The following is a 20,085-nucleotide window of genomic DNA, read 5'->3' as shown; positions in this document are numbered from 1 at the left end:
GCAAAGCCTGTCCAAGGAAGGGACATGACCTTTGTCCATGAAAAGACCCACAGAGCACTCCTAGGCACATTCCCACCCTGCTAAGTTATTTATCTACAAATAACAGGAGAGATCTACTGCGACAGGTGTCCCTGACTCAGTCAGGCTAGGTGGGGACCCATAGCAACTCCCTAGCAACCACCAATCAGCATGAGACAGGGAAATACCTGGGATGCCAGATGACCCTCCCAGTAGTTTATGGTGGTTGATAATGTGTTGGGAAACCATGTAGTTCAGCAGGAACAACCCTCTTGGCTTAAACCAATCAGTTCATATGAATACCCCTTTTGTAGTAACCAATTACCCCTACCCAACTTGTTCCCACCAGGGAATGTGCTAATCATGTTTTAGAGTTATTTGATTTTCCCGCGGTGTGTGATGATTTGCTAAGAGATGCTATGATGGATGTGGGGGTCCCTGCCTTCTCCAAAGAATGTATAAAACTGCTGCAAACCCTGGGCTTGGGGCCTCTCAGCGTCACCAGTTGCTGTGTGTGCATGTGGAGGACCGAGCTAGCTCGCAATAAACACCTCTTTGCTGTTTATATTGATCTTGGTCTCTGGTGGTCTTTTGGAGGTCCTGAATTAGAGCATAACACATTCATCCTGCCCGCGGCAGCCCTAGGACCCGCACCACTGCCAGGTTCCTATAGATGTGCATAGGGACAAGGCAGCTGTCCTGGGCTGGGATTCCTGGAGACTTGTGTCATTCCTGTGTGGTTCTGGCTGAGGATTAAAGGGCGTGGCCTGGTGCCAGAGGCCTTGGTCCAATAGGTGGAGCTGTGTGAGGCCCTGCAGGCCACACATGGCTTCTTGCAGTAGAGTTGAAAGGGTTTCCTGGGTAGATTTCAGTGAATCGCAGTTGCATGACTGCTGAAGCCTGAACTCCATTCACCTGCTACTTGTGAACTGGAAAGCACGCCATTATAGACAAGGGAAATTCTCAGCACTAGAAGGCACTGACAGTGCTGGTACCAGAGTCTTCTGGAGAGGCTTCATCACCTCCCCTTACAGCTTCCCAGGTTCATCACCTGCTCTGCCATGGTGTCTCTCTCCTAGCCCCCACCTCCTGCCTTGGGGGACAGAATGATTTCCAGGGAGGCAGAGGTGAGTAGGGGGAGGACTGGTTGTAATGAAGCCTGTGAAGGAGCCAGAACAATCAGTAGCTGTTGGGGAATAAACCTATAAGCCAAGAGAGCGGATTGTTTGATAAAATTGAAGAGAGACGTGTGTCAATCATTTTTCTCCAAAGGACAGTGCAGGGGTTTGTGAGTTAAGCAATCTGTCCTGATGTTAGTAATAGTGTGTTTCATGAGTGCTAGGTCAGAGAGGGAAGGAGTCCTGGAACAGATCACAATTTTGGCCTGGACAGTGGGATAGGAAGCCAAGGTGGAGATGGGGACCAGGTAGCATGCGGGGCTCAGAACTGCTTCAGCTTCTTCACCCCCAGCAACAAGTGCATCTTCCCTTTTTACTGCTTTTGGGAGAAACCCACCTTAAACTTGACTTTTACAGTATCTCCCCTTATTGATTGTAGGTTGAAGGAGACACATTTGCTTTGAACTTTTCAGGGTGAGTACTGAAGGGGAAATTATAAAAAGAATGCTGTGGGCAACATGAAAGGAAAATGAACCCAGAAGGAAAAACTGTTACATTGAGGCCTGTGCCCCACTCCTCATGGTTCTTGTGTGAAGATTAAGAGCAATGGTGGAGCTTGCTGATGAGTCCAAGGCTGCAGGGTGAGGCCCAAGAAGTCCATGGGGTAGCTGGACCTTTAGAGTCATTCCAGGCTCAGGGATGTGGAACCCTGGGACAGCCCTTCTAAAATCCTACAGGAACAAGGGGGACACAAAAGCACAGAAGGCACAAGTCCTGACTTCCTGGGTCATCAGTTTTATCTCATGGCAACTAATTTAAAATTGTGTGTACACTAAAGGAAACACAGAGCACATCACAAATTTCACATTCACTTTTTAAAAATAAGGCAGTTTTAAAAAATAATTACAGGCTACATTGCCCTTCCAGACCATCCCTCCCAAACCCAGCTCCCACTTGTTCTCATCTAGGGTTAGGGCTATTTCAGGGGGAAAGATTGAGATTCACTGCCCTAGGGTGGGACTCAAATGCCCTGTGTCTTAAAAAATGAAAAGAAAAAAAAAAAAAAAAGGAAAAAGAAAAAAATTGACAAGTGTTCCCAATGAAGAAAGATGGTTTATAAACTTTTACAGCTACACACAAAACCTCCTGCTAAATGGGTGCTGCAAGTATGTAGTCAGCAAAAGGCTAGAGGGGCACTTAGTCAAGGCAAAACCAAGAATAACAACCTACAAGTGTGCCAGGGAGGTGAACATGCTCAGGAATACAAAGAACCTACCCCTTTCCAAGGCAGCCAGTGCTTTAGAAGTTAACATTTGACTTCAAGGTCATTCGTTAAGGCTGGGCAGAGGTGAGAACATGAATGCCCTGCTCCTCCCAGTGCTGTCTGCTTGTGAACTAGTCTGTCATCGGTCCATTCTAATTTCAGGCTTAGGGCCTGCACCCTAATTTCTACTATGTAGGGTTCCCTTACATACTCAGAATGGTAGGCCACAACCAGATACTTCCTCAATCTTCCACACTCAGCAGCAGAGTAGAGGATGACTAGGAGGACACTGCAAGGCCTCTCAAACCCACCTTCCAAAGCCCCATGTCCAGGTGAGCAATCTCCAGGGGTCTGGGAGACACCTACCTTCAGCATAAATATTTCTCCAGGTTTCCTGTTTTAATCTATAATCGATGTGCACTTGATATTTCACAACTGTGTGCTGGAATGAAACGTTTCTGTCCCTCTGCATGAAGTTGGTTCTTCAGAGCCATTGTTGCAGCAGCCCGTGAGAGCACAGCCTTACTCTGTGTGCCATGGCAAGGGCAAGCACCCTCCAGTCTACTCTCTTAGGTAATGAGATGGAGGCTGGCTTCCCACACCAGATGGAAGAAGCAGGCTCTCAGAGGGAAAGTGATTTGCCCGAGTTTGTGGGGAACTGGGGGTAGGGGGCTGGGGGAGCAGCTCCCTCCTCATGTGCTTCCACTCCTCACCACAAGCTCCTACTATAACCCCTCCACCCCTTCAAACATAAAAATCAATAGTCCCAGCCGGGTGCAATGTGGTGCATGCATGTAATCCCAGCAACTCAGAAGGCTGAGGCAGGAGGATCATGAGTTCAAAGCCAGCTTCAACACCTTACTGAGGCACTTAGCAACTCAGTGATACCCTGTCTCTAAATAAAATATAAAAATGGGGGCCGGCATTGTGGCTCAGTAGTAGAGCACTTGCCTAGCATGCATGAGACACTGGGTTCGATCCCTGGCACCACATAAAAATAAAATAAAGATATTGTATCCATCTACAACAACAAAAAAAATTATATATATATATATATATATATATATATATATATATATATATATATGGGCTGGGAATGTGGCTCAGTGATTAATCATCTCTGGTTTCAATCCCCAGTACCAAAACAAACAAAAAAAACCCAACAGCCCCCTTGGGCAGCACTCAAATGAAGGCCAAGTGCTTCCCCAACACCCTCATAAGCAGCCTGCAGTTGAGCACTCTGGTGGGGCAGCCCACAGCAGGCAAGTAGTCCCAGAATCTAAGTGTTAGCTCTAGGCAACTCTATCTGTGGCAGAATGGGATAGGCAAAACCAGGAAATCTGGCTTTGCCTATAATTGGCTGTGACATATGAAGTTCTTTTCACTTTCTGGGCTTTGGTATCTCCATCTAGACAATGAATAGGGGATTAGGTGATTTCTATGCTTTGGGTACATTAGAGCTTTCCACTCTAAGATTCTAGATTGCTACCCCCAGGACCCTCTTGTGCCCCTTCCCTTTTCTGAAAGAAAAAAAAAGTTCAATACTGCTCATTTCCCCTTTTAAAAAATAAAATCCAAATCAACATTGTAAGGTGCTTCTTTCTGTGACATACTGGTTGAGAGAAGCAAAGGCCACTAGGACCTAGAGCTGGTGGACCCAAGAGGCCTCTGACACATCGTGATAACTGGTTCAAATCAGACCCAACCTGAGGGTTTTGCTCATCAAAGGTCCCCTTCCGCACTAACAGGCATTCAGCATTCAGTGTTTCATGTCTGAGTCACCTAGAAAAATGGTTTGAGGCACCACTCAACCATTCCAAAGAGCAATATTGGAATTAAGGGCTGCCTGCTTGCTGGGGGTCCTGATATCATACCTTTCTGCAGGTGGGGGTACCTGGGGGAAGCAGCCAAAGAATTCTACCCCAATGACTCCATAGGGATCCCTATGGTAGGTGAGGCCTCAGGTCAGGAAGCAGAACTAGGCTAGAATACTGGCTCCATGGGAAGCCACTTAGCCTTCTCTGGGCCAGATTTCTCCATTGTGCCACCTCTGCAGGCTGTTACAACAAGTTAAGCACTCTACACAGCGCCCAGGGTACTGGAATTACTCGGCAAATGCTTTACCCTGACGGGTTCTCTTCAAGGCTAGGCAGCTGGGATGGGGTTGAGATGCAGATGTGCTCTAGGTCCCACCTGTGGCAGAGTTATGCACCTGCATAGCCTGGGGTTCCCCCACATCCCTGGTCAGAGCTAATGGCAGGAGAGTCCCCTTTTCAAACTTATAACTCTGGGCTTCAGTTTCCTCATATTTAAAATACAAGTTCATAAAATGATAATCAAGGACTGCCTGGAATTCCCTTGTAGTCTTTCCCAGACAGCGAGGCCTGTGGAGTGTGAATGAGAACGAAACAGGCACAGGGAGGGGAGGTGTAAGGGGGCTGTTTCTCTTTCCTTGGGTTGGTCAAAATCAGAGGCTCACAAGATGCTGGGGCCAGAAGGCACCAAAGGCCACAGCATGGAAAACAACTTTCCAGAGCTAACAGGCCAAGGAGCACATACTGAGTTTGCAGCAGTTTGGGATGAAACCCAGATCTCCAGACAGGTTTAAGGAATATCTTAAAAGTTTCAGAAAATATAGTACTTAGTTCTGGTTTGAGCCAGCTCACTGGTTTCTCTTCTTCGAAGCTTATGATTCATAAGCTAGATAATCTATCATGACAATCTAGTTTATGATTCAGAAATACTATGGTTGTAAATCCCTGCCTTTTGAATTCATGATTTAGCTCTAGTACTGCTGAGAGGGCTGGGGTCAGTGACACTCAGGCCTGTGGGGACTGGGTCACACCATCCTGCAGGTAGTGGGGAAAAAAGGAGCTCGGTGTCCTTTTGCCTTCTATGGTAACAGCTGCCCTGGAGGGTCAGTAGGGAAAGGGCAGGGTAAGGCCTTGGGGACAGGGCTTTCAAGGCCCACCAGCCCATGTGGCCTCAGCCTCAGGGAGAAGAAGGTGAAGAGAGAACACTGGGTGGTAGCAGAGGCCCCATGAAAGGCTCAGTTGGTTTCATTGATGGGAGTCCGGTTGCCATCTAGCAGTCTTTCACGCTCGGCCTCCGGGGCAGGGTGCCAGCCCCTGGACAGGCAGGCCAGCAGTGGGCGGTGCAGCCCATTGTAGAGGGCAGTGCCTGTCAAGAGGATGAGGAAGCCAAGGATCTGCAGAGGGTGGAAGGTCTCCCATCCCAGGGCCAGGCTCAAGGCCCAGATAACCACGGTGCGCAAACTGTCCAGCACCATGCGGGTGGTGGCACTCAATTCTTTAGTTACACTGATGCCTGCGAAGTTGAAGAAGGCAATGCTGCTGATGTTGCCCAGCAAAGCCAGGGCGATTAATGGTTGTTTGCCCAGCTGGCAGAAGGCATCCAGGGCATCCTCTAGTGTCCCCTTGGGGTTTCCACTGAAGGAGCCGGCAGGGATGTAGTACATGGGCACCAGGAGCAGGGAGAGGATCACAAAACCGAAGAGGCCTGAAGGGGTGAGGACGCACGTCACAAACTCTGCCTTGCCCACCACCTCCCAGTTTAGCCCACATGCACTGCCTTTTGGCTCCTGTCGCCCATTCCTGGGATCTGTCTCTTCACCTCTCTTCAGGAACTTTGGGCCTATGCAGTGGGCTCTGGCTGCCTCCTCTCCACCTTAGTCCATTGGCATCTCATGGGACTGAGAGTGAAATACATCTTGTATTGTGATCTGGGATACATGTGCACAGGCACGCATGCGTGCACTCCCTAAACAACAGCTTTGCTACACACAATGCTCTCTGACATTTAAACTCTATTCTATTCATTTAAGAAAGAGCTGCGGGCTCCAATTCACTACACTGTTTTCACAAGTTTGAAAATACAGAGCTCCCTAATTTAGCATGTGATTGGTCTGTAGTAAAGAATTTGTGCCAGAATGTAGTCACTGCTTCATTCATAAAATCTTGCTAGAAAATAAACTGAGTGGAAACAAACAGTATACTTTGTGACGCAGCTGATCTATATTCTGCCATCAGATCCTCTGGCTCTCACTGGGCCAGACACAAATAACCTGACAGGTACCTGTCCATTGGCTACTCTGACAGCACAGCTCTAATCCATCTTGCTAATCTTGTATTTTTACAGCATAATTTTGGTAGTTGTCTTCCTGGCTCAAAAATCTTTGGTGGTTCTTCCTACCTGTCATTTAGTTGCTTGACATGACATGACCCTGACTTACTTAATTCCTGATTATCCCCAACCTATATTGGGGAAACCTATATTGCACTCAAATCCAGCTCCCCAGCCCTTTGCCCTGTCTGGAGTTCTCAGATCCTGCCTGTTGGAATCTGTGGCTCAAAAGCCACCTTCCCTGTCCCGAGAATCTTAGCCTTGCTCAGTGATTGAGACATCACTGAAGCATCAGTGGGCCAAGCTCAGGCACGCTGAGGTCCCTTTTTTCCTGGTGGTCAGCTCCTCTAGGGAGGGCCTGCATCTTACTCATCTTTGTCCTTGACCTCCCCTTGCCTGACACAGCAGGTGTCAGAGGATCCGTCATCTCACATCAGGTGAGGGAGGAAGGTGTGAGAGCAGGAGGCTCATCCCTTCAGTGGTCAATAGCACCTGCCCTGTGATCCACTTGTGCAGTTCATGCCCCATGCTGTCCCCCACTGTGTCCTCCCTTCCAGCCACTCCTCCCTGGCCTGTACCCACACGCACCCTCAGTGCCCACTGCCCGGAGTGGGTGCACATTGTGCTTGTAGACAAACTTCTCCTCTAGCACCATCTGGATGGCAACGATGACCTGGGCCATGATGATCAACAGGTCCCCTGTTGAAAGAAAGCCAGGTGAAACCAGGGCTGCTCCGGGGCTAGGTCAGGAGGTGATGACAGAAGGGCCCCAAGGACATGACGTGCTAGCTCCTGACTTTGCAAGCCCAATATAGTTCACTAGGCTTAGTCATAACTACCTGTGCCTGATTCCCTGGCCCCTGATGGGCAGGATAGGCCAGCCAAGCAGGGCTGAGACTCCAGAAAGCCCAGAGACGTACCTGAGAGCTGCATCCCAGGAAAGCAGGTCTCTTATGGAGCAACAGGTTTGAGACAGCTGTTTTTGGCTTAATCCTGACTCTGAGTGACCCAGAGCAGACACTTCACTATAAAATGGGCTGTGATGGCTCGCTCTGGAGATGTGGCAGGGCTCCTGTGATGCGGATGGCACAGAGCTCAGTGTCATGCTGGGCATGTGTAAGTGCTCAGTGAGAGGTCTCTGTTCCTGTCCCTGTCCAGCAGTTTGTGATTATGCATCACAACACAGGACAGCCCCTTCCTTGGGTCTCTTGCTCCTCTTGTGTTACTTGCCACTCTTCCTTAGTGAATTATACCCCAATCCGGTCTCCTCCACACTGACTAATCCATTGAGAGCAGCTGTGTGCCCTTATCCAGTTCCTGCATGTGGCAGAGCTTGTATAAGTCTGAGGGACAACCATGTTGGGCTCCCTGGGGAAGGTATGATAGGACATACCTGTGATCACTTCGCTGAGCTTGTGCTGATTGTCTTGCTTGCTCAGAAGGTCAGCCAGGCCCACTACCACCAGTCCAGCGATGGTGGCCAGGATGCCCAGCCACTGGCTTGGCACCAGCCTTCGGCCCAGAAAGGCCACTGAGAACAGGCCTGTGAATATGATCACTGCACCCCGCAGCATCTGGAAGCTAGAGGCACTGGTCATGTTCAGGGCTAGACAATGAGAGACAAGACTGTTAGCTCCTGAGGGCCAAGGCTACCTGCCACTGAGGGGTTTTCAGGGTTGGAGAAAAGCTGAGCACATAGCAAGTGCTCAATAAATCTTGCTTTGTGTGTGTGTGTGTGTAAACGCACATGTGTGTGCACATGCAAGTGCATGTGAAAAGTTTGTGGCAGAACAGCAGGGTAGGGTGGGGGTGGCTGTTTGACCAGGGACCCCTTCAGACCATAGCCTTCACTGAGCCTTCTTGACCTGGCTACTCACCCACATACATGAGGCTGGTTCCTGTCATGTCACAGAGGGCTGGAGGCAGGAAAAGAAGGGGATTGAAGGGCTGCTGGGGATCCACACTGGAGACTGACTGCCCTGTGGCTCTGCACTGGAGCAGGTAGAAGGCAGCCAGGCAGGAGAACTCTCCCAAGAACATGCCCACTGCCTGCAGGGATGAGAACCCACAGACTTAGCACTGAAGGGAACTAGGGGACCACCAGTAGCAGTATTGTTTTTTTATGTAATCTTTCTTCAAATAGGAGGTTACCTAGAACCCCAAACTGACAAACCAATAAAAAAAAAGTTGTTGTGGGGCTCTTAAAATACCCTAAGACTGTGGTAACCTGTGTGAAGATCATTCATCCAGGCCAACTCCTTGTGAAGTTCCAGGTGAAGAAACAGGCCCAGACAGGTTCAAAGACTGATGGAAGGCCACTAAGCAAACTGCTAACAGACTGGGGCTGAAATCTGAGTCTCCCAACCCCCAGTCCAATTTGGGGTATCTTCCAATAATGAGGTCTACCCTGACCCAGTAGTATTCTGGGCTCCTGGAGGATGGAAAACGGGCTTCTTTCCATGTGTTCTGACTGGACATGGTGAAGACTCATGTAGGCCTCCTATAGGACTGTGCCCTCTGCTTGCTTCCAGGATTACCCTTAGATCCTGGCCCTGCTCTAGGGGAGGAAAAAGCAGGGGAGCTCCATCCCTAGGCCAGGAAACAGCCTAGCTTCAAGGGTGCTGGTCTGAGGCCTGGGAGATGGTGGAAGGGCCAGAGCCCGTACCTGGAGGAAGGGATGCTGGAAGCTGTGCTCTGCGGTCCCTCCGCAGCCCTCGGCTATGAAGTTGTCTGCCCACCTGCAGCAAAAAGGAAAGGTCAGACCCTGGCAGTATGGCAGGACTCTCTGCCAGCCTGATGCCTGTGGAGGGCCTTGTTCCTCCCAGGGCCAGGATGTCCAGACTGAGAGCCTCAGCCTCAGGTGGGACTCCCAAAGGGGCTGGTCTCCATAGAAAGTGGTTTTAACCATTTTCTCAACTTATAAACATGGGATTACAGTACCTATACCTTTGTAACTCCTAGAAATCAGATATTAGGGCTACTGTACATATGGTGAAATATGATTTACATTCATCGCTCATCAAAATAAATTATATTCATTACTTGAAATTTAACGTATTAAGGAAGTCAGACCTGATCCAACATGATGAAGATTGGGGCCTACTTTTTCCTCTATTAAGCACAGGGTCTCTGATCTAATTCCAAGGTCCTTGATCCACTTTTGAGTTGAGTTTTGTGCATGGTGGGAGATAGGGGCTTATTTTCATCTTACTGCATATGGATTTCCAGTTCTCCTAGCACCATTTGTTGAAGAGGCTATCTTTTCACTAATGTGTTTTGGGTACTTTTGTCTAGTATGAGGTAACTGTATTTATGTGGTTCTGTCTCCTTGTCTTCTCTTCTGTACCATTGGTCTACATGTCTATTTTGGTGCCAATACCATGCCATTTTTTGTTACAACAGCTTTGCAGTATAGTTTAAGGTCTGGTATTGTGATGCCTCCTGCTTCACTCTTCTTGCTAAGGATTGCTTTGGCTACTGGGTCTCTTTATTTTTTCAAATGAATTTCATGATTGCTTTTTCTATTTCTATAAGGAATGACATTGGGATTTTAATTGGAATAACATTGAATCTGTATAGTGCTTTGGGTAGTATTGCCATTTTGACAATATTAATTTTGCCTATCCAAGAGCATGGGAGATCTTTCCATCTTCTTCTAAGGTCTTCTTCAATTTCTTTCTTTAGTGTTCTGTAGTTTTCATTGTAGAGGTCTTTCACTTCTTTTGTTGATTCCCAGGTATTTTATTTTTTGAGGCTATTGTGAATGGGGTAGTTTTTCTAATTTCACTTTCAGAGGATTCATCACTGATGTATAGAAATACACTTGATTTACAGGTATTGATTTTATATCCTGCTACTTTGCTGAATTCATTAATTAATTCTGGAAGTTTCTTGGTGCAGCTTTTTTGGTCCTCTAAGTATAGAATCATGTCATCAGCAAATAATGATAGTTGAGTTCTTCTTTTCCTATCTGTATCCCTTTAATTTCTTTTGTCTAATTGCTGTGGCTATAGTTTCAAGGACTATGTTGAACAGAAGTGGTGAAAAAGGACATCCCTGTCTTGTTCCGGTTTTAGAGGGAATGCTTCCAATTTTTCTCCATTTAGAATGATGCTGGCCTTGGGTTTAGCATAGATAGCTTTTACAATTTTGAGGTATGTTCCTATGATCCCTAGTTTTTCTAGTGTTGTGAACATGAAAGGGTGTTGTATTTTGCTTTCTCTGTATCAATTGATATAATTATGATTCTTATCTTTAAGTCTATTGATGTGATGAATTATATTTATTGATTTCAGTATGTTGAACCAACCTTGCATCCATGGGATGACTCCCACTTGATTATGGTGCACTATTTTTTAAAAAATATGTTTTTGTATGTGATTTGCCAGAATTTTATTGAGAATTTTTACATCAATGTTCTTCAGGGATAATGGTCTGAAATTTTCTTTCCTTGATGTGTCTCTACCTGCTTTTGATATCAGGATGATACTAACTTTGTAGAATGAGTTTGGAAGGGTTCCTTCCTTTTCTATTTCACGGAAATAATTTGAGGAGTATTGGTATTAATTCTTCTTTGTAGGTCTTGTAGAACTCAGCTCTGAATCCATCTGGTCCCGGGTTTTTCTTGGTTGGTAGGCTTCTGATGGCATCTTCTATTTCCTTGCTTGAAATTGATCTGTTTAAATTGTGTATGTCCTCTTGACTCAGTTTGGGTTGATCATATGCCTCTAGAAATTTGTTGGTGTCTTCGAGATTTTCTGTATTACTGGAGTATAAATTTTCAAACCAGTTTCTAATTATCTTTTGTATTTCAATAGTGCCTGTTGTGATATTTCCTTTTTCATCCCAAATTTTAGTAATTTGAGTTTTCTCTCTCCTTCTTTTTGTTAGGATAGCCAAGGGTTTGTCAATTTTATTTGTTTTTTTCAAAGAAACAGCTTTTTGTTTTGTCAATTTTTTTGAATGGAAATTTAATGTATTAAGGAATATATGTATTACTATATTGAGAGAGAGAATTTTTTTAATATTTATTTTTTTTTTAGTTTTTTTTTTTTTTTTTTGTCAGACACAACATCTTTGGGGTTTTTTTTTTTTTTTTGTATGTGGTGCTGAGGATCGAACCCGGGCTGCATGCATGCCAGGAGAGCGCTCTACCACTTGAGCCACGTCCCCAGCCTTATATTGTGAATTTGCTTTTTAATGTTTGACAACTTTGTCAATGTAATTTGATCCTTGGTCTCTCATTTGCACATTTTAAAACATTATTATGAAGAGGTCTATAGGCTATGTATGCCAGGCTGTCAAGGGACTCATAGGACACAAAGCCTCTGGTCTCGAGGGATACTCCAGCCCTGGAGATGACCACCAGATCATCACCAAAAAGCCTGAATGGCCTGAATATGTAGTCATAAAGCTGACCCTAAAGCAGGGGATACATGCATTGCAGTCATGGAGTGATGTCCCAGAGAGCACCGTGGTGGATAGGAGAACTGATCATAGCACTCTTCCCCACTGAGCCCAGAATCCTTCAAAGCATAGGCTTTGGGTAGCTACCATGGCCATTCTGAACTGTCTGCCATCTTTGTAAGAAAGCTCTCTCTCCTGAATTTCATTTTTGCTGGGTGCTTATCTAGTCTAATCTTTCATTAGAAAGCCTTTCAGGTATCTGAAGAGTTTCCAACCTGAATCTCATGGCTAAACAGCCCCACTCCTTCTGAACCTTTTGCTCTGCTAGCTGCTAACTTCTGGAAGTGTATTGGCAGCCCAGGCCCAGAGCCAAACATGTGCTTTGGCCCAGTCAGAGACTGGCAAAAGTGCAACCCCTTCTTTGTGTTGGACATCCTTGGTCCATTGGCACAGCTCAGCCCACACCAGGCAGATCACTTGCTGACTCCAGTCAACACAGACTTTGGAGCCGTTTCCTGTGAGCCATGATCTTCTCTCACCAGAGCACCCCACATGCAGACAGCAGTCTCTAAGATGTGAGGCTAGGGACCTCCCTCCCTCCCTCCTGCAGTGTTGGGGATGTAACCCAGGGCCTCACTCGTGCTAGGCAAGTAAGTGCTCTACCACTGAACTATGCTCCCAGGCCTGGGAACTTATTTCTGTTACATGTTTTTCCCTGAAATATACTTCTAGAGCAGCACATCATAGTGCACCCTACTCTTGGCTTACATGTAACAAGTCTGAGATCCTGAAGGGAGGGGCAGCCTTTTGCTTCCTGTGCCTCCCCATAAAGTGCCATAGGGCCTGGGTTTGGCAAAGATCCTGCCCAGCAGCCCTGGTTTCTCTGTCCCTGGAGCATGATGCCTGGACTGTGGGGCATGACGCAATGGGGAGGCCACTGGATAGTGGTGCCTCCTGGTTAGGGAACACAGGGGAACTGTGGGCTGAAGGACAGACATCTGAGGGAATAACCACAGCTACTTAGAGATCTGAACACACTTCAGGATGAGGGAAGGAAACAGGACAGTAGCAAACCTCACCCAGTAGGAGACTCACCTGCTTCAGAAGGTTTAGAGAGAGAGGGGCAGTTAGGAGGGTTTGTGATTCTTGGGAACAGGGTTGGGGTGGTGGTTGAAGGAGAAATAAGGGGAGTGGGAAAATTCCGACATGACTCTTTAGAAAGCAGAGAGAAGCCTGGAGCCCTACATATGCCAGGGGTCCAACTGTAACCAGTTCTAACACCACTGGGGCAAAGAAAGACCTCACTACAGAGCAGAAAGCCCTTTTCTCTGGGAGTTTTCTTCTGCCTGATCTGCTACTGGTTCTGGGTCTTGGGTCCCCAGGCAGGACAGGACATGGCAGGTGAGTGGGGGCCACAGACAGACTACATGGCTTACCCAGATAGACCTGGGAAAGCCTGGGGGAGGCAACTGAGTGAAAGAGAGGCGAAAAGAAGAAGCACACCCAGGCTCAGTTTTACCAAGTGTGTAGAGCAGACTCCCTGAACAAGGGAACAAGCCAGAGAGGAGAACTGGCAGGGTTGGAGCCAGGGGTCCTCTAGTAGGGACAAGAGAGGTGCCACCAAGTCCATCAAGGCCAACCAGAAGCCTAGGGCAAAAATTTGGGGGCTGGATGAAAGCCACTTTCTCATCCTGGTGCCACCCAAAGAAGTTCCCCCAGAATAGCAATGGTGCCACCACCTAGAACTCAGCCTGTGCTACTTCCTATGCAGTTTCCAGTAACAACTCACATCCACAGAACATTCGGATTCCACATTCACTGTAGGCTGAGGGTGAGCTCAGTTCTTCCACATCTCTATTTTATTCATTTATTTTTATGTGGTGCTGACGATCGAACCCAGGGCCTCACACATGCTAGGCGGCGAGTGCTCTATCATTGAGCCACAACCCCAGCCCCCTCTTCCACACCTCTAAAATCCCTGGTCCTGGCACACTATTATGCATATTTGACATTTGTGGTTTAATGAATGAGATTTCCAGGCCTTGCTGGCAGAAAGATCAAGTGCTGCAGCCCAGAGGCCATGTCCCTAATAAGTCCCACTTCCCACCAGAGCTGAGTGGAACAAGCTGGCCAGAGGGGAAACCTTTTCTGTGGCCTGTCCTTTGTCAGGGGTGGGGTGCTTCATGGAATGCTGGCAGTGAGGTGCTAAGCTCCCTTCTTTCCATGGTTGTCTGGGCTTTCTCTGAAAGGTAGGTCTGCCTGGACAGGCTGGCCTGGCAGGGTTCCCAACAGGGAAATGGAATCACTTTGTATCCAAGAGCCCAGCAGCCCAAGGGATTGGGTGTCAGCAGCACAGGCTGCCCTGCCTTGTCTGTCTCTTCAGGACAGAGTAGGGACACTCAGGCCTGTGGGCACTTTAGGGCAGGAGTCAGGCTTTGGCTCATTGCTCAGGCTCAGGAGGACCGCAGATCTCACAGATGAGAGCCCAAATTTAGCCTCAGTGTTTCTGGGGATGACAGCTGTGACTCCAAAGGTAGAAGAGCACTTTGCTGTTTGTTGATGTTCATAGATGTTTTGTTGGATGGGCCATGCACTGAAAACTGATTTTGTGCTGGGCCTGTGCCAAGTACCTCTTGTAGGCTGACCTGGTTAAACTTCACAAGGATCCTCATTTTAAAGGGGGACTCCAAGGCTCAGGTGCAGAGAACAGTTCAGGCTCTTAGAGTTAACAGTCTGCAGAGCTGAGGTCAAACCCTGTTTGAACTCACACTCAGGAGAGGCAGCAGCTTACATAGAAGGCTGTCTTGACTTGCATAGGCTGGATAGGTTTCAGGGACAATCAGGAAACACTGATGAACGGGTAAGGCACTGAACAGCATAAGTTCTATAAGACCTCGCCCGGACAGGTATTCAGTACAGACCATTTTCTGTTTCTTCTCCCTCTTCACTCCCTGAGCAGGAGCCCCCTCCCTTTGTGCTGGGGTCAGTGTGGTTCCAGTTTTGCTCTGGCCTGAAAGCTTCTGGAAGAGTCCATGCTCTGGAACCTACCCTACGTTGAGGAAGTGGTAGCTGGAAGGGCCTAAGGCTACTGCCCCTGCAGCTCCATGAGGAACTGAGGGCTAGAGAGGGCTTGAGGTCACAGGGCTCATTATGTGCTGAGTCAGGGTAATACCCAGGAATGATGACACCAGGTCTACGGCCCATCCCCAAGCTCTGAAGTTCTCCTATGATCTTCTTACTTTAGACTCTTCCCGTTCCCCTGTTGGGGTGAGGAGAGGGTCAGCCCTGCAGATAGGTCTCTATTCTCTGAAGATGCTCTATTCTGGGGGACAGGCTGAGGCCCCATGAGGAAGCACCCTCTGCTGGCAGAGGCTGGCTCCTTTTAGGGGGTTCCTGAGTGTGATGGGCAGGCTAGGAAGTGGGGAACCCTTGCTGGTGGTGACTCAGTCCCTGCTGGGCCCTGCCCACACTCATAGCTCAGTGCTTCGGGTCAGGGTGGCAGGCACAGACTGAGGAAGTGGCTGATGTGGTTGGCCCTGGCTGATTGTGTGTCCATTCCTGCAGAACCTCTGCCATTTCTTCCAGCATCCCCAGCTTGTCAAGCCCAGTGAGTCAGCGTCTTTCTCTTGCCAAGAGATTTAATGAAGGGAGATCTACAGAAGAACCAGGGTTTCTCCACTCTCTAGGGTATTCCGGAAGAAGGCCCTGGCTTAGGAGATGATAAATGACAATGAGCCCTCTCATTTCTATGGAAGAAAAACTTTCCTCAGTAGATCCTAGTGTCTGGAAAGGAGGCAGATCAGGAATTTTCATGTCCACTTTACAGATGAAGGGATCGAGAGGCCTCAAAGAGGCTGAATGACTCATCTTAATCCTACGGCTTCCAAGCCTCATGCTCATTCCACTATATACCCTGCCCTCCCAACTTGAGGCCTCCTTGAGCTCGCCCTGCAACTCTCTGAAGCAATTCTCCCAAGCCAGTTCATGAAGGGTGGGGGCAGGTACCAAGGGCAAAGTTGGAGCTGTCACAGAATTGACAATGATGCTGCTCTCTAATAGAGGCTGGTGTTACCAGGCAGGGTCCCTGGCCCAGAGATAGAGGAGTCTCAGACCCACATGCCCTCCCTGGCTGGGCATGCCCAGAGCCTGCAGAAGCTGAGGAAGGAGCTGCACCTCACTTAGTGTTTGCTTGGCCCTGGGCTCTTCAGATGTGGATCCTAAGCCAGATTCAGGAGAACAGGGCTCTGAAATGGGTGTGAGCTCAGACAGGCAGAATAGGGCTCTACATGGTATGGGATCAGGTAGACAGAAAGGGTTTGGTCTCAAGGAGATGATCAGCAGAAGGTGCTGATGAGAAAAGAGCCATAGAAGGAGAAGCAGCTACTTCCCAGAGAGAGGCCCTTTGCCAACACCCAGGGAGGGGCCAAAGGGCCTGCCTGACTGGTAGCTTTTCCTCCCAGGGCACGTGACATCTCCCAGCAGCCTTCCAAAACTTGCTGAGTGGGCAGAGGAGAGTGCCCTGTGGTAACAGCACAGCAGGTGGCACATGCTCACTCAGGGAGGGAAGCACCCAAGCTCCTTTTTCAGGCTGAGACACTGCAAGGACTGCCTGAGGCTGTCTGTCTGGACCTTGAGTGTCCCCTGGCACCAGGGGCAAGGCAATCAGGATGTTGGCAGAGACTTGCTGCCCAGGCACAAGGGGAAGGCACCCTGAGGACTGGGAGGGAGATGTCACTTACAGGATTATACCTTCTTTGGATATAGGCTCATCTGTCCCTATCTAGGGAGATGAGAGAGGAAAGCTAAAGGGGTGGGACTTTTGAGCCACTTCAGTCCTAACAAATAGGACCGGACTAAAGTCCTGAGGCCTGGGTGACAGCTCCCATTCTGATACCAACCAGTCCGACTCACCACCTCACCAGCACCTTCTGCTGATCTTTGAAACCATTCTCTCTGAAACTTCTCTTGGGGTATCTCCTGTAAATCGTGGGGATCAGATCAGATGATTTCTAACATTCTAAACACTCTCTCCCCCAGAATGATGAGAGAAGTCCCCAGTCTCTGCACCCCCTCTACCCATAGGTGGTTAAGAGAATGGATTCTAGAGCCACACTACTTTGACTCAAATATAAACCCTGCCACTTGGTAGATGAATTGAACTTGGCAAGTAATTTAATCTTTTTGTACCTCAGTTTACTTCATTGGGGATAATAAGTTTATCTACCTCATTGGGTGATTACAAGAATTCACTCAGATCACATGAAAGGTGACGAGAGCAGGGCCTGGCACTTGGCAGGGCTGGGTACACTCTTTGTACTCGCTGGCTATGCTGACTATGATCTGCACCTGATGGAAATGTGATTTTGTATCAATAATTCACACCAGGGAGTACAAGCTGCTCTTCTTCCTCATTCTTTCTAAGAGCATCCATCTCACAGTCTGGCCTTAAATACTATTTAAGTTCCAACTCTGGGGCCAGTTTCAGGGTAGAGACTCCTGAGAGGCCCCACACCAGGTTATAGGGCAGAGGCAAGACAAAAGGCTTCGTCCTATAACAGACTTGGGAGCCTCCTTCCTGTCTCTCAGGTAGCCTCCAAGGGACTGAGGATCCCCTGGGTCTCCCTACCTGACCAGTGTGGAGCTTTTAAAGAAGAAGCCAAGTCAGCATAATGGCCATTTATACTCTCCTTGGGGACAGCAGCCATGAAAGACTTATAGCAACTTTCTGAGCACTTGAGTGAGGCTTTGGATGGTCTAACAGCTGGATGGAAGTCTTGTTCTGTTATGTCAGCTACGGACAGGGGAGTCCTCAGGCTGGGGCCCTTTACACCTCAGAGGTGTAAACTCCAGGAGGTTGCAGTGCCCAGGAGGCCAGAAGTTTACCATAAGACAATAGTTGGTCAGAGATGAACTAGAGAGACAGAAGTATGCCATCTTTCAGCAGAAGAGGGGGATACTGTACTGCCATGTGTCTCCATCTCAGATTGTGAGCATTTCAAAGGCGGGGACCTTTTCTTGGCCTCTTTCCCTCCTACACTGCAGGTAACTTATACTCCTCTGACAGAAGTGAATATTGCTCTCCCAGGTTCTCTTCTGAAACACCTTGCGGCACTAATGAAGTATGTGAGATACAAATGTCTCAGCAATTATTAAGAAACAGTCATGCCCTCAGAAGGCTCACAGCCAGTTTCTCAAAGTGTGGAACCCAACAGAAAACCCAGAGGACTTGGAGCACATCTCAGAGGGCAGGAAAGCTTCCATTGGGAATTGCTACATTGATGCTCCTGGCTCTGGAGCCTGGCAGGGCCCAGGTGGAAGTGAGGTCTGACTGGGAGAGGACCACTGTCCACTGTTCTTCATGTACAGTGCATGATCCTGGCCAGGAACAGCTGAACTGAACTGGAATCAGTTCAAGCAAAGGCCAAGCCCCATGTATTGGGGCTTTTAGATGGTGAGCAGAAAGGAGAAGGAAGGCCCTGCCCTGCAGTGGGGCAGAGAAAGTGGCTACCACGGGAAGGAATGGCTTTTCTGCCTATGACAGAGAGGAAGCTATGCTGACTCCTCAGCTTCGTGGTGACCCTGTGCTCTCAGTCCCCAAACTCCTGAGAGAGTACCACAGCTGAAATGCCCACCTGCCCTCCCTGTCTGGATTAAGAACACTTATCTTCCTTCCAGGCAGAAACCCTTGATCCTATGGCTTCATTCTGCACTGGTCTCTACCACCTGCCCCTTTCTTTCCTGCCTCACTATCATCTCCTTGTCTCGTAGCAGCAGCCATAGAATAGTATTCCCTGCCCCAAACAATCTTCAATTGACCCCCAGGTTAATCATATCACTTCATTCATTTTTCTATCATACCACTTTCAACATGCCTTTTCGCAGCTCAACAGTCCATCTCTGATTATGGGGTAAAAATCCAGCCTAAGCATTTGGTGTTGGATCTGGACTTTCTGTTCCCCGCCTCCAAGTCACACAGAACCCCACCTAAAAGTCAAGGTGCAGCTCGAATCCTTCCTCCACTAGCGGCCGGTGGACACCCACTTCTCTGCTGCCTCAACCTTCACTCTCATTAGTCACTCGGCCTGACCTGCCACGACAATAACTCGCGTGCCCAAGTCCTGGAGCCTCCTCCGCAGGCCCCCAGCTCCTGGAGGGCGGTGCTCGGACTCGGACTCGGACTCGGACTCGGACTCGGGCTCGGGCTCGGGCTCCGGCTCCGGCTCCGACCACAGCCCTGGGAAGCAGCGGAGAGGAACTGGTCCAAACTCCGGTTTTAAGATGAGGAAACTGAGACGCGGAGACGAGATGTGACCCCGAGCCTTGCCCCCTTGGGTGGTCCATAAACTGGGCCAACCCATAGCAACAACTCGGAGGGCGGGTGGGGAAGCGCGCGCAGGCCCAGCAGGGCCCCCGCCGGGCCGGGCCCAGACTCACTTTGCCGACAGCGTGTTGATGGAGCCGGTGACGAGCATGAGCCCGGCCAGGAACAGCTGGTACTTGGTCCAGGCCATGGTAGCAGACAAGGCAACCCACCGGAGTGAGCAGCTCCCACCCGGTCACCCGGGGGTCTCGGGTTTGAGCGCTTCCGGTCTGGCCGTCACGTGATCCGCGCAGGCCCCGCCCCGCTCCCGCTTTCCCCGCCCCCAGGAGCACGCAGAGCCCAAGGCGCTCGGCTGGGTAGGCTGCCGACTAGCTGGTTCCCACCGGGTGACTCTGGCGAGCCGGCGCCCAGGCTCCGCCCACCTCCTGGTTTTCGTTGTTGGGGATCTCAGCCTCGCGCACGCTAGGCAAGCGTGAGCTACACCCCAGTCCCGTGGCCTCCCCATTTGTTAACAGGAGGCCGATGGTAGGATGCATTATCGTGGGTAGTAGAGCGTTTCGTAAACCATTTGGAGAGGTTGGGCTGAAGGATGTCCAGAGACTAGTCGCGAGGTGGAAATGTCCAGCGTGGGAATTTCCTCTCTCTAGGGTACCCAGGGAACTCCCGGGAGGCCTCGAGGTGTCCCTGGGGATCCCAGCCTGCTCACACCTTCCAGCAAAGCAGCGTAGGAATCTAGTTCCAGCTGCCAGGGAGAATATTTTACAGCGAAAACTAAATTGAGAGAGACTGAGTGAATTGCTTAAAATGGTTTTTGT

The 20,085-nt window shown here is 49.0% G+C and overlaps 1 protein-coding gene across 1 annotated transcript; it reads right to left on the bottom strand.

Moving 5' to 3' along the window:
• Nucleotides 1-1,992: 1,992 nt before the first annotated feature.
• Nucleotides 1,993-19,531, bottom strand: Slc35f6 (solute carrier family 35 member F6). Its single transcript, XM_026407943.2, has 6 exons — nt 19,384-19,531; nt 9,209-9,281; nt 8,421-8,592; nt 7,937-8,149; nt 7,132-7,242; nt 1,993-5,919 (listed from the first exon to the last, which is right to left on the bottom strand). The coding sequence occupies exons 1-6, from the start codon at nt 19,458-19,460 to the stop codon at nt 5,450-5,452; spliced, it is 1,116 nt and encodes a 371-aa protein (XP_026263728.1). The 5' UTR covers nt 19,461-19,531; the 3' UTR covers nt 1,993-5,449.
• Between the last annotated feature and the right edge of the window lie 554 nt (nt 19,532-20,085).

Source organism: Urocitellus parryii, chromosome 12 (genome assembly GCF_045843805.1).
Source record: "Urocitellus parryii isolate mUroPar1 chromosome 12, mUroPar1.hap1, whole genome shotgun sequence".
NCBI lineage: Eukaryota > Metazoa > Chordata > Mammalia > Rodentia > Sciuridae > Urocitellus > Urocitellus parryii.
The sequence above is the reverse complement of the archived record's forward strand: the minus strand, read 5'-3'. Positions and strand labels throughout refer to the sequence as shown.

Excerpts from the sequence above, each read along its gene's own strand:
- Slc35f6 (XM_026407943.2), bottom strand. The coding sequence starts at position 19,460 with ATGGCCTGGACCAAGTACCAGCTGTTCCTGGCCGGGCTCATGCTCGTC. Across the intron at positions 8,150-8,420 it reads AACCAGCCTCATGTATGTGG|CCCTGAACATGACCAGTGCC; the intron begins GTGAGTAGCCAG and ends CTCATTGTCTAG. Across the intron at positions 7,243-7,936 it reads GCTCAGCGAAGTGATCACAG|GGGACCTGTTGATCATCATG; the intron begins GTATGTCCTATC and ends TTCTTTCAACAG.